Genomic DNA, 17824 nt, shown 5'->3' on the forward strand with positions numbered 1-17824 from the left:
TTAATTTTTTGATCACCTTAGTAAAAATTTGATTAAGATTATAAACTTCAAGTTTTAAAAAACAACAACAACGTTATAGTACGTCGTGTCAAATGACACACCGTTTAAAATTTCTACATTTAAAGTTCACCAATATAATGACGTAAAAACTAAATATGATATGACGTTAGCATACATATCATTCAATCTAATCACTCTAAAGTACAAATCAATAATTTTTATTGATTAAGGGGCTGGGTGAGTTATTTTTATTCGGGTGCGCAGGGAAGGTTTGGAGTTGGTTGGGACAGATTTTATACACGAGTCGGTGACGTTTTCACCGAGGCAGGGTTCGAGGCTAGTCCATGTATGTTTTAGAATTGTTAGGGGTCCAGTCTATAGTAGGGTCGGGGGAGTTTTGTTAACACAGAGTGATGTTGATACAAGCATGTTTTAGAATTGTTGGTAGCCGAGTTCATACTAGTGTCGGTGAAGGTTGGGTTTTGAACTCGGACCATGCATGTTTAGGAGTTGGATGCGGTAGAGTTTACACTAGGGACGGAGCTGTTTTGGTTACACCTAGGGTGGTTTCAAAGTTCGTACATGCATCATTGGAATTGTTAGGGGCCGTGTTCATACTAGGGTCGGTGAAGTTTTCACCGAGAGTGCTTTCGAAGTTGGTACATGCATGTTTTGGAATCGCTATAACGTTGTTGTTGTTTTTTAAAACTTGAAGTTTATAATCTTAATCAAATTTTTACTAAGGTGATCAAAATTTAAACACGCTTAGCGTTTGTATTAGGTGGCTCTATCAGTATTATCTAAGCGACTGAAGCATGGATTTCCGCATAAACATGTGCAATATAAAACTAGTCTAAATCCAGAAGCAAAGTGGACTAGATCTATTTGGCACATGCTTAAAAGAGATGAAAAATGACTTTAAGAAAAGCTCTTCTGCAGAATTTAAAAGAAAACAATATCTCAAACCACCCTACGTGAAACAATCATGAAAATTTACAGGATATTTAAATACTAGCGCCATATCGCGTTAACCAACAAGCTCAATTAGTCTAGCGACGCTTTTGTCTAATTTGTTTAGTTAGTAATTGGTTTAAATTTATTTAATGAAAATAAAAATATTAGGCTTAAATGGCGAAACATTCAGGATAATAATATTCAATTACAACTTATATTTAGACAAATGCTTCAGTCGCTTAGATAATACTGATAGAGCCACCTAATACAAACGCTAAGCGTGTATAAATTATCATGATCGGACATTGTAGTTGTAATATAAGGTTTGTAACCCATTAGTCCTGGATTTATACTGCTCAATATATTGCTATCCCTATCCCATACCTATACATGTAACTAACTCTATTTCTATCCCTACTCCATATCCTAAATAAAATATTACATACGCTAAATACGTACAATAATTTATAACACGCTACGTATACTTTTCCCTACTTAAACACAAACTTCAATCTACCATCTGCTTTTACTCACATTAACTAAAATAATTAACGTATTTTGCTAAAACACCAACCGGTCGCGCCTATAGTTGCCAGAAATTTTATTCATATTCATAATATTTATTTTAACTTAACTATCTTATCTGAGCAGAATTATTTATCAAGTCTATTTTAATCATTTCGAACTTTAATAACACACAATCACCTTTTTTTTAAACTTAGTATCAATCATTGTCATCTAAACTCAACTTATTTCTACCATAGGAATAAAGGAAGCCAACTTTAACATGTCGTAACACTAACCCAACTCAATTAGCCTATCTTATCAAACTAGACATCGTTACACGTTAATTATAGGCCTAAATTTAAAAAAATATATGTTATACTTGTTTGATAAATATAATTTTATAAGATAGTTATCGGTCTAAACGCAATGTGCTTTACTACACGTTGAACGATATTAGTGACAAAGCACAGAAATAGCTAAATAGCAAAATAAACTGACACATTCAATTTAACATAGGCTACCAATATCTGTTAGAAAATTAAAACTTATACACATTATTAGTCAACACAACACCATATTAAATGACCAGTGATCAATTGACTATTTAAGTTAAATGATTCCGTTAAAAATTGGGTTATTTAAATGTACTTTTGTGGTTTTTTAAACTAGTTTTTATTTTTATTATTTTTGGCCGAGAAAATTAAATAATTTCATAGCTTACGTCTTTAGATCTAAATAAAATGTTAATGAAACAATTCATTTCTCTATATTCTTAAATTGGAAGATGTGGTAAGCGAATCTTTTTGAAGATGACGTCATTAATATTGTATATCATTTTCGACATTTGATTTTCATTTCTATTTTTTCATGTTTTTATTTAACTTACTTCCACTATTTGTCTATATCGAAACAGACCCGCGATATTTCGAGCACTTCTAACTAGCCAATTTATCTGAAATTCGGCATGTGTGTCAAGACTTGATGACTATGCAATTTGAAACCAAATTTGTTTTAATTGGATTACTAATTAATTTTTTAATGAATTGATTAAAACTTTCTGAAACTAGTAGTAGTAGGGTGTTTACTTCTACTACTATTCCGCATTTGTTCATTTGGTGCGCAATAGTGTTTAGTCATGCAACTCTAGTGTATTTAAACATTTTACAGTACTGGAAAAGATGCATTAAAAACGTTTTAATAGCAAACTTTTATGTAACTGTACATCGAAAAGGAGAAAATAAATGATTTTTGTTGAAATATATAATAATAATTAACTATCAAGTAAAACCCGATTTTTAATCATATAAACATTTTGAAATTATAAAACTAATTTTTTAAATACCCTCAGCCCCATTTTTATTGCAGAAGGATACATCTATATACTATTAAAAGCTCTGTTATGTTTACAAGCTTGTATATTTTTGTTTGTCTGATCCGCTTGATCAGAGCATTTGCGCTTTTTATAGAGTTCTTACATATGACGTCACTGATCGTTCAGTATGTAAACATCCGCTATCGCGGTGTACAGGTCCTCATTGAAAATGGCAATCTGTGCTTGACTAGAGAATCTAGAATTTATACTAACTAGATCACGATGCATTTTATGGCAACACGAATATAAGGATCTTCAACTCCTTAATGTTTGTTTTCTTACGTATTGTTCCTGTTTTGCCGGTGCGAGGCTCTTAACATTATAATTTTTAGACAGCCCAGCGCTGCGCAACAGCTGATTGTTTACTGCCGGTGTTCACCACCGTGATGGTGGACGTAGTTATGTAAAGAATAGTGCTATTTTTCCCCAAACTGTTATACACAAATTTATTTAAAGACGATAATTAAATTTATTGCAATATTCATTTATAATAACACATCTTTAATTATAACAGTTCAGAACAAATACTGTATTTACTTATTTTCACAGCAAACATAGCTTCCATGGCAAACCATGTTGCCCATTCAAAAGTTTAACGCATTTTAAGCTAAATTTTCTATCTACTATAGCTTTAACAATACGTTTGTTTACTATTTTATTACTAATTTTAAAAAGGATACGCCAGACAGTTCTTTTAATTTATGTATACAATAAATTTATCTAGATCTACCGATAAACTATGATTTAAGCTGTCGGAGGAAAGTAGGCCAAATTAAAATTAATTAGTTAAAAAGAAAAAAATAAGTATAACAACACAGTTTTTCTTCTTCTTCTTCGTTCTTAATTATTAGTGTTGAAGGGGATCGTGATTTATCTGCCAGTGGGTTTGAACTCGAGACTTTGTTCGAATTTATCAACCATGAGCTTTTTTGCCGACTCGACCACGCCTCCAACACAATTAAGCGTTACGTGTCAACTCGTTATGCGCCATTGAGGCCATTGACTCCGATTTCAGCCTGCTTTTATTTTTGGATTTGCTTCCATAGCCTTTGTCCAACCAAGAACAAACTACAAGGCAGCAGTTGTTTTAATTTTGGAGTTGTCTCTCCTAGTAGAGTGGCTGTCCCCAGCTAGCGAGCCTCATCTGCCCGAGGGTTCGAACTCGAGACTTTTCGGTTTAGCAAAACAACACAGTAAATAATTGAGTTTCTTCGTTAAACTATTTCAGTCCATAAATATTTAATATAAATATTTTTTTAGCAATGGAATTGGTTAAGTTAGGATAAAATTTAATTCAAAATAATATTTGGCTTGATTTTACTTTCTAAAAGCGGCTAAGTATATAATTCAAAATATTTTCTCCTATCCGTATCTAACAGGGCGGTAAGGTGGCAGCGTGATGGATACTATTTTTAAAAGTTGTGGGTCCGAAACCCATGCAGTAAAATTAAAAAAAAAAACCTTCCCAATCAGATGGTATGCAGTGGAAAATCCCAGTCCACGCCAGTTGGTGTAACTCGTTGTTATTATTTCAACATAAGTTTTAATGATTTTCTTTTGTTTTTCTTAAGAGGTTTGAGGCTAGAAAATATTCTAGAAAGAAATTGATGTTTTTAAACCTTTTTACATAGGGGGGGGGGGGGCACACGTCTTTAACGAATAACCCCTAAATTCATAGTTATCCAAAGGTGGACGGGTGGTCTAGTTTAATATAAAAATGCTGTGCCTATACATGCATTCTAGATTTGTTAAACTTAATTTTACCCATTTCAAAAGCTGCTAAGTATAATACTTTATTCCACAGATATTTGTTATCTTATTCACAAATTGACATGTATGTTGTTCATCTTGGAGGACTTCTAATTGATCTCTCCATTGGCTTTCTGTTATTTTTTAATAAAACAAGATTGTCAGGACTATTTATTGCAACATCTTTTCACTTGATGAATGCCAATTTATTTCAAATAGGTGAGAATCTTTGTTTTAAAATTCTTTTATTTTTACTAACATTTGAATTTACAAACTTTTGAATTTAATACAGTTTGTTTTTTATATTTACAATTTTCATTTCTTTTTCTAGGAATGTTTCCATTTGCGATGCTTTTTACTCAGTTTCTGTTTTGTTCAATGGATTGGCCCCGGAAAATATTTTTTTATATTCCTGATATGTTAAAGTTACTTTTACCAAAAGACATAGAGAAAAAAACAAGTTGCCACTGTATCTACAATAAAGAAGTATTAAAATCTGAGGTGTGAAACTTTTATTGTTTATTTCAAAGCTGTTTTAGTCAAGGTATTTTTTTTTATATTGATGAACACTTTTATTTCAAAATATGTTGAAACGATAAATGTTATTTTTCACGTTTTTTTACGATTTTATTTGAATTAGGTTTTTATTTTACTGTGCTCTTGTCAGCTTTAGTTCTTAAATTTATTAATGTGTCCATTCAGCCTTGATAATTACTTGGCATAATTAGGGAAAAGTAACAATGGCTAGGCATTGCATCAGCCACGCAATCTCTTCATTTATATATAAAATTGACTTTTTAATTCAGTTATATCTATTTTAAAAGCATTTTGTTTCTTTTAGGATTCCATGTCTACAGAATCTGTTATTTTCACTGAAGAGCTTCCCCCAGTACAACCCAAATTACAACACAAATTGTCATCTGCATTTACCTTGGCTTTCATTTTTCTTCAATGTTTCCTGCCATATTCTCATGGCATTACAAAGGTAGATTGTGTTTAAAACATGTTTTTAAATGGAAAAATAAAAAATAAAAGCTTGTATTGTTAAATCTAAAGTAGCAACTCCGAAGAAAGAATTTATCAAAATGTTGAGAAATGTTTGAGAAATGTAGGAAAAACAACTTTTATTAAGGAAATTGAAATTAGTGTGTGACGTTAGATTATTCACACAGTAAACAGAGGTGAGGATCCTGATGTTAACTATACTTGTTTATTCCATGCTCAGTTAATTATTAGTCTTATTACACTAATAAAGTAGGGATAAAAGAGAGAAAATAAACATATTTTACCTTCTGTCAAGATGTCATTTTAGCTTCTGTCATTATGTCTGGTTAACCAATTGTTCGGTCAGGTTGTGCATAAATCATGTAACTCAGTTTTGACCCCTTATAATGGAGCAGTTTCTTTAAAACAGATAACTCTATCTTCGGTAACAAAAGGATAATTTTTAATTTTCAATCTGAAATATTAAATTCATCATCATTAATCCTGTGGACCGTAACTGCACATACTCAAATTCTGTTCATGATATATTAGCTGGTTGTGCTTCACTGATCTATTCCAAAATTTTCAGGGCTACATACTCAGGGCCGGCGCTATCTATAAGGCGAACTAGGCGGTCGCCTAGGGCGCTATCCGTAGAGGGGCGTTAAAATGGGTAATCGCTATTATGAAAAAGTACCTAATAATTATTAACTTTGATTATATTATAAACTAAAGGGTAATCTTCAAAGGCGTAGCGATCTATTTCGGTGCCCAGGACGAACTTTCAATTTTGCGCCCCCTGTTCAAATTAGGCCCATATTTAGTTATTCGAGTTGGTGAAAATGCCCCCCACCCCCACCTCCCTCGTTTGTAAAGGTCGGGGCGCTATTTAATTTGCCTTTTCTTTTTGGTGTTACACAGTTGATGTAGAAAACAATTAAATTAGTCCGTAATGCCAAGTAGCAGTCTATATTCTTTATTTCGACGGTATATAATTCAAGTAATGAGCTTTTTATATTATTACTAGGCATTCTGCCTAGCTTTGCTTAGGTTTACAAAAAAAAATTCATGTAAGTTTTAATGATTAATTAATTGGTGTTTGGCTGTTATGTAGAGTGCTTAGGGCCTAAGTTTAAACAGTCTGAGAATTTTCATGTCATGAATGCATTGGTATATCCTTAAATTTATAGCTCGCAAGGTAATAAGAACTGCTAAGGCTTCATTAATAGTATAAATCCTATATTATATTAAATTTACTTTAACAATTAATTTTTACAATTTCAATAAAATAAATAACTAAATGTATAACGAAATAATTATTTAAACGAATGCTGTACATTGTGGTTTTTGATTTTTTTTAATAAAATATTTTACAAATTATGTAAAAATGATTACATTAATAAGTTACCCCCCCTGTACAAACCGAATGACGTATTCTTTGTTTAATTTTTCCACAAACAATTGTTTATATAAGAAAATATCGAATCTGGGCAAATCTAACGACCCTAAGGGTTTTTTCCCGAAGCGAATACAGTGTTTTTGTTCCCTCTCGTGTCGGTCTACGATATATATATATATATATATATATATATATATATATATATATATATATATATATATATATATATATCTTATATAAGGAGAATTTTACTCGCGGTCATTTTTTAGCCCTCGTTGATTGTTTTATGCCATTTATGCAAAAAATTAGCCAGATGTGCAGACCGTAAGTGCCCTAAAATCTGTGTTGAAATTATCCTCTGTTTTTCTCATTATATACAAAGATTATATAGGGAAATACAACTGGTCAGTTTTGACCCTTTACGAAGTTTTCCCAGATATGCCTAGTTTTTTATGACACCCACAGGCGTTCTTCTACCACCTCACAAAATATCAAGGGGGGTCGTTCGGCAAAAGTTTTTTTTCGTAATATAGCTCATATAAGGCGCCGGTCAGTCGAGGTCAGTTTTGACCCCCTCTTCCTGAACCTTTCGGCCAACCGGCACTGGCCCTTGTTTTCTTTTGCCCCAAGGCAGGATCCTGCTAAATTTGAAGCGCCTGCGCGCCGGGAAGTGCCCTGTCTATATATATAGATCTACCACGTTTGACCAGAGGCGTAGCGACCATTCCCGGCATCCGGGGACAAACTATCGATTTGCACCCCCCTAAAACTTTTGATTTGCACCCCCCCCTCAAACTTTCGATTACTTTTTCCAACCCATTTTGGGCCCCCCAAAGGTCGGCGCCCGGGGACATATTGCCCCCTGCCCCCCCCCCCCCCCCCCATTGCTACGCCTTTGCGTTTGACGCCCCCTTTTGGTCAGTGTCTGTGGTGGCCGCCCCATCCGCCCTCCCCTAGACACGCCTCAGTTAATATAATAAAATAATTATTGTATTTACTCTAAATGTGTTAATGATTATCTAATTTAATCTTGAATTAGTGATAATAGGGCTTGTAAGTCTCGTTTTCTCTCTCTTTGAAATTATTTTCTTGCGGGCATAAATGAGATATTTTAAATCTGGATTATTTTAGACCAGAAATGAGTTTCAGCCTATCATGAAATAGGTTAAATGGTTTAATTTAAAATTTGATATATATATATATATATATATATATATAAAATTTTAGGGTCCGAAAAAAATTGCTGGGGTGGGGGGGGGCGTTTTAATAAGTTTTGCCTTGGGCGCTAAATAACCTGGCGCCGGCACTGTACATACTTTCCCCTTTCCTTTGGGATTCAAATCTAATGTCTGTTTGGTAAAGTTTGTCGGTTTGCGCTTTTGTATTTTTTTGCCAATAGGGATTTGCCCATCTTATCTACATAATTAACGTTGGTATTTTATCCACTTCCGGGTACCGGAAATCGCTGAAAAGTTGATACAGAACTAAGAATTTGATATTAAACTTATTTATGAAATTTCATTAACCTAGCTTTAACGGTACTCAAGTTATCGTGTTCACAGACCAACATACACACACACAGACATACGGACAAGATTGCAAAATTATGTTTTTCCGACTCAGGGAGATGTAAAATGTTGAAATTTGTAGAAAAAAAAACAACCTCGATTTTCACGAGTTCAATACTTCCTCTTTACTTCGTATACGAGAAAGTAGCGTAAACTCAAAATTTGATAGAAGGCAGAGAATTATATCTTTCACTTATATGTGAAATTTCATTTATCTATCTGAAACAGAACTCAATTTATAGACTTTTGAAAAATTGAAAGTAGAAAAAGTTCCTCTTCCGTTTATCGGAAATCGCTGAAAAGGTGATACGGATCAACACATTTGATATAATACTTATATATGAAATGTCATCAGCGTAGCTGTAACGTTACTCAAGTTATCTTGTTTACAGACACACATATATACATACACACACACACAGATATACGGGCAAGATTGCAAAATTATGTTTTTCCGACTCAGGGAGGTAAAAAGTCTCGATTTTTTTTTGCACGATTACAATACTTTCTCTATACTCTGTATATACGAGAAGGTAAATAAATCGGGAGTGATCTCCCCTAAACTTTCTCGAACATTCGTATATGAAACAACAGGGGATGGCAACTCGGGATATAAACATGCTTTTTAATCCATTTTTAAATACGTAAACTTTTTAAAATAGAATAAAATCTCGTAGAAAAAAGAATTGCACACCAAGTGAACCCGAAATAAAATGTGCATAATAGTGCGGAATATTATTAGTACTTTATAAATAGCGAAAATTACTACTTCGGGTCAACGGAAATTACTCAAAATTAGTAGTAATTTATACTATGTGTATTAAATATATCAAATACATACAATCTATAGTAAAGTCCGAAAAAAATCAGACAGCATTTTATAACTATATTTTTAACCACGCCGCGCATGATTTTAAAAATATTTAATGGACCTCTCGAATACCTTTGCGACTTTTCTTGCTCGGGTTCATTGACTATTCAATAATAAAGTGCAACATGGTGCTATATTTTAAAATTGGAAGATGTGGGAAGCGAATTAAAGATGACGTCATTAATAGTGTGTATAATTTTCTACATTTGATTTTTAATTCTATTTTTATCCTACAATCATCGACGCCACGATTGCTATGTACTTTCCGTAGTTTAAACTTTTTACTAACATTGTTTCATAATGATGTTTTGGTGACTGGACAAATGCTCTCAGGACAAATGATTTCAGACAAAATATCTCAGACAAAAAAATTAAACGGACAAATGATCTCAGGACAAATGATCTCAGATACAAAATTACAATATCCCAGGAAATTTTTTTAATGGAAAAATGATCTCAAGGACAAATGATCTCAGGACAAATGATCTCAGACAAAATATCCCAGACAAAATATTTAACCGTAAAAAAAAAGTGCATCCATACTGTGAATAACTTAGCTCCGCAACGACCGCCAGGGGCGTAGTAACCCATTCCTGCGCCCGGGGCGAACTATCAATTTTGCGCCCCCACCCACTCCCATATTTATATTAAATATTTATATATTTATTCACGTTAGCGAAAAAGGACACCCCCCCCCATCACACAAACACATCAATCACCGTTAATAGTTTTTTTCCCGTATCACACAAGCAACGTAGAAAGCCGTCCGTAGACTAGGACCAAGTAGCTTTCTATTTTCTTAAATTCGACTGTAATGCAGCTCGGAATAAGCATGCTATTTTTTTTCTACTCAATTTGGCGCCCCTTAAGGTCGGCGCCCGGGGCGGCCGCCCCACCCGCCCTCCCCTAGCTACGCCTCTGAGGACCGCTGACTTGGAAGTTAGCAGGTGTCACCTGAGCATTATGGTGTGACCGAAATATAACTATTGACTAAAGCAAGGGTCTCCAAACTACGGCCCGCGGGCCGGATGCGGCCCGCGTAGTCCTCTCATCCGGCCCGCGGAGATCTTTTTGTCCAAGGAAAAAACGTTTGTTGGTGATGGCTGAGGAACTTTGTCCAGAAAAATCAAAGACATGTCTGGAAGTAACTGGTCCCCGAACTGAAATTTGATAGTTAATGCGGCCCTCGGACTGAAAAGTTTGGAGACCCCTGGACTAATGCTTCCAGTACAAAGCGAGTGGACACCTTGCCGCGTGGGTGTGTTTTCATAGACCTTTCATCAGTAGATGAGAAATCCCCCTTTGATCTGGTTTCGTCCACGTAATGTGGTAAGATTGTTTTATGACCGGTAAGCCCATCTACACTGTCTATCGAAACTTACTTTAAATCTACTATTATTATATTTCTAATTGTGATTAGTGTGTAGTGTGACAAACCTATGCGACAGACCTTTACTCACACTTATGTATAATAAAATGTCCTTAAAATCCTTTAGACATTAATTTTTTTTTTAATTTTTAAAATCGACTAAAATTTTCTCTATTAGTACTATACATATTATTTTGACGTGAGATATTTTGTGCTAGATCATTTGTCCATGATATCATTTGTCCTGAAAATATTAGCAAAACTGACAAAGTTCAGAACATTGGTTTGAGGATAATGACAGGAGCTATGAAAACAACGCCTATAAAAGCAATGAAGGAAATAGCCGCTCTTAGCTCAATAGAAGAAAGAAGAGAATAAAAAATCCTCACTTAATACACAAAGCTAGAGGCACTGGAAAACCATAATCTAAAACACAAACTCCAGAAGCCCAGTCCATCAAACAGACTCCAAAGAACAAGTTTCATCAAAGAAGCAAAGAATCTTAAAAAGAAATATGAAATAGAAAACATCATTCCTGAAACAATCAAAACTCAAAACCTCTCCCCGCCTTGGATCTTCCATTGTCATTTAACAATTAGTGACTCAATAGACATCATAGAAAAAAATCTGACTATGATCAAGAAGAACTAAAGAAAATAATAAATAAGCACATTAAGGATCAGTACCACAGCAATACCTGGATTAGAATATTCACAGATGGCTCAGCTGAAGATGCCACAAAAAATTGCGGGGCTGGCGTCCTTATTGAATGGTCAAGCGCAAAAAGCCTGGAAAAGTCAATAGCCACAGGCAGCCTATCCGACGATTTTAGAGCAGAGAAAGAAGCTTTAGAGCATGCAGCAAACCTCCTGTCAGAACACCCTGAATCTCCAAATAGTCAGATAGTATTTCTTACAGATGCTAAATTTGTCCTGCAATCCCTAAAAAATGCAGAGTCCTATACTCAATCGCTTAGGACAGCACTAGAAAGGCTAAAAAATACTTGCAGCAGAATTATGGTGCATTGAATCCCGGGCCACTGCCAGGTACAGGGTAATGAGATTGCGGACCAGCTGGCAAAAATTGGGGGAAAGAAAAAACAATCGGAAATCTCGCTACACCAAAAAGAAATAAAAAGAATAATAAAAAACAAACACAAATGTGGTCTGACACACACCCTCACTACAATAAAGATGATGGATATTACAAATTGACACGAGAACAACAGTACATAATCTTTCGACTCAGAACAGGCCATAACAGACTAAATGCATAAATAAACCGGGAGTGATCTCCCCTAAACTTTCTCGAATATTCTTATATAATTTGGAATATAGACATGATTTTTAATTACTTAAACTTTTAAAAATAAAATAGAATCTCATAGAAAAAAAAACATTGCGCACCAAGCGAACGCCAAAGCAAAATATGCATAATAGAGCGCAATATTATTAGTACTTTATAAATTTACATGCGTTTTTTGAGAAATCGGAAATAGCGTAAATTAGTAATTCCGATCAACGGAAATTACTGGAAATTTGACAGAAAGTAGAGAATTACATCTTTTACTTACATGTGAAATTTCATTTATCTATCTGAAATAGTACTCAAGTTATAGGCTTTTGAAAAATTCAAAGTAGAAAAAGTACCACTTCCCGTTATCGGAAATCGCTCAAAAGTTGATCAGGTTCTACGATTTTGATAAAATACTGATATATGAAATTTCATCAACCTAGCTGTAACGGTACACAAGTTATCGTGTTTACACACAGACAGACAGACACACACAGACAGACATACGGACAAAATTGCAAAATTATGTTTTTCCGTATCATTGAGATGTAAAACGTCGAGATTTGTAAAAAATCTCGATTTTTTTTTTGCACGATTACAAGACTTTCTCTATACTTCGTATATACGAGAAAGTAAAAACTAAAAATTGGGTGTGGCGAAATATGCCCTTGTGGCAAGGCACCGGAAAATACGGAGCACGTCCTTCAGGAATGTATATAACCAGGCGCGAGTCAGACACTGGCCCCTGCTCATCCCACTGAGGGAAAAATTATATGGGCACCTGCTGATCTGGAGACCACAGTCCGGTTTATTCACGAAGTTGGGCTTGTTGTCTAAATCCTCCACCATATTCTCAATTAAGAACGAAGAAGAAAATTTGTCCTGATATATTTAGTCTTGATATATTTTTTCGTGAGATCATTTGTTCTTGAAATCATTTGTCCTGAGATCATTTGTCGAGAAACCTGATATTTTTCTATTTGTTTCATGATACGTCATTCTCTTTGCCAGTGATAGTTTTTGTGGTACTCCATATGTTCTTTTGAGGGTTCTTGTCACAATCATAAACACTTTCCTGTTTCGTAATTAAAGACGTGTTTCTACATTAGAATATGCCTTAATTTTTCGTTTCCTTCTCAAAAATAAAATTTAGTTAATACATTTAGTACATCCAAAATATTACTTACAACAAAAATCCGTATCTTTAAGATCTTTTAATATGATACCTTGTTAATTTCTAAACTAAAATCAGCAGCCTAGACAAAGCTTTAAAAATGTCTTTTATTATTACATTGTAATGCTATGTTAGCTTTGTTTTTCCTGTTTTTATAAAGAGTTGAACCATAGCACTTAGCACACAAGGCTTGTCATCTGCTGTATTTTGTCCCCTTTATTTACATGGTGCGTGATTGGCGAGTGGCTAAGTTATAGTTTACAATGATTTATGTTAAATATATATGTTAGCATTAATAATTTATGATAATTCTGCTTGATCACAATTAGACACACACACACACACAAGTACAAAGCATGCAGCAAAATAGTGTCATCATTTTTGTTAAAATAATATTGGTGTCTTTGCTGATTACGCAAAATAAACTGAAAATATTTTTGAAATGACAAAATGACATACATAAATTAAAAAAGGCTTGATGTTTTTAATTGCTATTAAATCATTGATTTTTTTTCTTTTAAGCTTATGCCTGGCATCTAAATAGATTAACAGATACTATTTTTAAAAAAAGAAAGTGACATGAATATTTGAATTTAGGATACTAATTGTTTTATCATTTTAATTATGTAACATAAAAACATTTTTTTAGGGCTACAACAATTGGACTAATGGTCTCTATGGCTATTCGTGGGACATGATGATACATAGTTGGAGTGTCCAACACATTCGAATAACTTATTATGACAAAGACACAAGAGATTCTGGTTATTTGGATCCCCTGGTAAGTTTATTAAATTCCTTTTCTTTATCATTTTAAATATTTTCACTCAAAATATTTTAGCAATCAGGGCTTGTCAGGTATTGTAATTCAATTTCCAGACAAACGATCATTTGATGTTTTAAATCCAGAAATAGTAAAAGCAATTGAAAACATTTAGTTTCATTACGTATTTTAGCACTAATTCACTAAAAGCTACACTCAGAGGCGTAGCGAGGGGAGGGGGGGGGGCGGACACCATTTAGTGACACCATTTAGGGGTGACACCAAGGCCAAAAATAGCTTAATATATACAGAAAATGATAATTCCACTTAATGAAGTAATTAATTAGAGTGTTAAGTAGTGTTTTAAGAGCAAAATTGACAAATCCCGACAAGGGTCGAGGGGGGGGGGGTGACACCATGACGTAAACCTGCTAATGATAGAGGGAACATGCTACATCAAGCTGTATTTATAACCGACTATAGATAATAAAAATCGTAAGTATTAGTATTATATCTGAGCACAGTTTAAAGAAATCGCCGTGAGGGGGGGGGGGGGGGGGGGCGGTATGGTGTGAAGTTACATGAACTTAACTTTGCAAAATATGTCTGAGGTAAACAGTTTGGTTGAGAATCGTAATAACTTGTGTGTTAATCCATGTATGGGGGGGGGGGGGGAAGGGGGAGGTAAAAAATTAAATACATTAAAAAATGTGAATACATATACACATGCGTATATACATATACAAAAAATTGTCAAGTGATCATGATAATTTATACACGCTTAGCGTTTGTATTAAGTGGCTCTATCAGTATTATCTAAGCGACTGAAGCAAGGATTTCCACATAAACATGTGCAATATAAAACTAGTCTAAATCCAGAAACAAAGTGGACTAGATCTAGATCTATTTGGCACATGCTTAAAAGAGATGAAAAATGACTTTAAAAAAAGCTCTTCTGCAGAATTTAAAAGAAAACAATATCTCAAACCACCCTACGTGGAACAATCATGAATATATATAAATTATATATATATATATATAAATATATATATATATATATATATATATATATATAGCTACAGATCATAACCCCCCTCGGAAATTACCCCCCCCCCCCCCCCGAGCAATTACCACCCTGTCAATTACCCCCATGTCAATTACCCCCCCCCCTCCCCCGGGGATCACCCCACACCCTCAAGTTAGAATCCTAACTCTAACCAAATTTCTACACTTATGCATTACCGTAATCCTAACCTTAAGAAAAAGACCAAAACCTAAGCATCCACCTGAGCCTAAAACTTAAAATAAAACCAAAACCAACGCTAGACATTGGTTTAAGCCTAACCCTAGCCATAGCTATAGCCCTAGCCATAGCTATAGCCATAACCCTAACCCTAGCCATAGCCATAGCCATATCCATATCCATAACCCATACCTTAACCATAAACCTAGCCCTAACTCTAACCCTAACCCTCTCCTGGAATTTCAAAAAACCAGAAAAGTCCTGGAATTCTCCTGGAATTTTAACATTTCTCCTGAAATTTTGTAATATGTCCTGGAATTTTACTCGCATCGATAATTTTAGCGAATATTTTTTTCGCGCGTTAGATTTCTAGGTAATCAGATCTGACCGCCCGAGTAAAAATGTTCCGCCTTTTCAATTCTTCGCATTACAAGGCACACATTTTAAAATATAGACCTAAAGCTGTCTTTAACATGTGGGTTTGGTTTAATTTTTTTTCTCACATCTTTCTATGTGTGCGGCTCTGTTTAATAGGCCTGACTTTTTTTTTAAATTGGAAATTTCAAGTAGGCCTAAGCCAAAATCTAGTTTTTGCGCAGCTAATTTGAATCTACAGTCCGATAGGCTCTAGATCTACTTTCTATTTACATGCGTGTTGTAATACTACCACCCTCCCATCCCGCATCTCAGTTTCTTTCCCACGACAGGGTGGGGGAGGGAGGACCGCTGGTTGGGTATATGAAGTGAACTCTGTGTGACCCGCTAGTGATGTCATCAGCAGTATACTACAGGCCAACTGTAAGCTTAGATTAACTCAAACTGACCCCGCGCGACGGTGTCTAGCTGGAGGAAAAAAAAAACGCTACCGGCAACAAAGAAAACCAACTATATGAAATTCTATTTTTGGCTGAAATATTTTAAATTTTTCAAGTATTAGGGGTCGTCCATAAATGACGTCACACTCGTAGGGGGGAGGGGGGTCCGTAATTTTGTGACGGTGTGTGATGAGGGGGGGGGGGGGGGGTTCAGATGGTGGGACGTCACACTTTTGCATCATAAAAAGCTATGTTAGAAAACGAATTTTAGCCGTTATTTTGCTTTTTAGAAAACTGTTTTAATAAATTGTTATAGGAATTTATCAAAATACTCTATGTTGACGGCGTTCCGACAAGATTTTGGAACAATATCGATGTTTTAAGAAAAAATCAACATTAATTTTGAGAGGGGTTGTAGGCTGAGGTGTGACGTCATTTTAGGGGGGGGGGGGTCTGGCTTTTTGTGACGACGTGTGCCGATGGGGAGGGGGGGGGGGGTAAAAATCGTCAAAAAAAAGCGCGACGTCATTTATGGATGACCCCTTGCCCTTATTTCCAAAATACAGTTTATTTCTAGTAGGACAAATCTAAGCTACTCAGGTTGATCTACTTGTTCATTAAATAATAAAAAGATAAAATTACAGTTAGGCTATTTACTGTTGAAGACTCCCATTTAAATCACAATGCCATGTCCATTTTTAAAAGACAAGACATGGTTTCAGCTGTCCTGTTTGTTTATAATTGAGATTGTTAGTACGGATGATGACATTGGTGAGGAGTTAAGTCACTTGACACTGGGATATAGCTATGATTGCTAGGCTCAATCTGTTTCTCAGTAGCAAACATCTAAATTAATTTATAATTATTTTACTAAGTGAATTTACTCGCACTATTTCAGTAATCATTGAATTGAAAACAAAAGTGCAAACATGTAATTGATTAACATTTTGAATTAGTTTATTGCTGAAATTGTTTTCTAATATTTTTAAAGTTGTGAAATTTTACTTTTTTTTGGGGGGTGGGTGGGATAATAAAGAAGAACTGTTATTTTCAATAGTCTGTTTACATCTCTGTATAATTTATTTCTTTTGTGGTAAGGGAGGGTGGGAAATTTATGAGATCAATTTGTGACAACAGGCCTTAGAACTGGTGCTGGGGAGGGGGTATATAAACGGGCTTAATTTATGGACAGTGAGTAGTTGTTTAAGAAAAGTGTCACATTTATATATTTAACTACTCATTGGCATAAGTGGGGGTGGGGGGCGCCCTGATGAAAAGGGATAAAAAATTTGTTTACAAAAAGCTCATTTTATGCTGAAGTATTGAATTATACACAGTCAAAGTTGAGAAAATAAACTGCTACAAGACTACACACTGATCAATTTTTCTCTCCCTCAATTGTGTAGTACAAAGATTTAATAAATTTACAGGATAGTGACTGGTAAAAAGTGCCACCAAATTTTCCAAAAGGGGGGGGGGGGGGAGGAGAGATAGCAATTTTATGAATAACAATTTATAAATGGGAGGGGTGGGGTGCAAGATTGAATCTACTTTAACTAAACTAAATGGTTTAGAAACAGTTACTTTTAAAAATTACAAATGCTATGCTACATAGCATTTTACAAAATTTACAAAGTATATTATTCGTTTAAATAGATATTTTGTTATAAATTAAGTTATGTATTGTACTGAAATTGTAAAACTTAATTGCGAAAGTGAATTTGATATAATATTTGATTTATACTTTTAAGGAAGCCTTTGCA

At 34.5% G+C, this 17824-nt stretch overlaps 1 protein-coding gene across 9 annotated transcripts in view; it reads left to right on the forward strand.

The window, feature by feature from the left end:
- The window catches only part of LOC131932184 (vitamin K-dependent gamma-carboxylase), a gene marked incomplete at its 3' end in the record, with an annotated part of 68174 nt that overhangs the window by 26728 nt on the left and 23622 nt on the right, over nt 1-17824 (forward strand). For all 9 annotated transcript variants that reach the window (XM_059289053.1, XM_059289052.1, XM_059289051.1 and 6 more), the window contains 4 exon segments: nt 4638-4801; nt 4914-5083; nt 5424-5567; nt 13890-14021. In XM_059289053.1, the coding sequence (XP_059145036.1) occupies nt 4638-4801; nt 4914-5083; nt 5424-5567; nt 13890-14021 (610 nt within the window).

This window comes from Physella acuta, unplaced genomic scaffold (assembly GCF_028476545.2).
Source record: "Physella acuta isolate Inbredline_101_S28 unplaced genomic scaffold, ASM2847654v3 ptg002106l, whole genome shotgun sequence".
Lineage (NCBI taxonomy): Eukaryota > Metazoa > Mollusca > Gastropoda > Physidae > Physella > Physella acuta.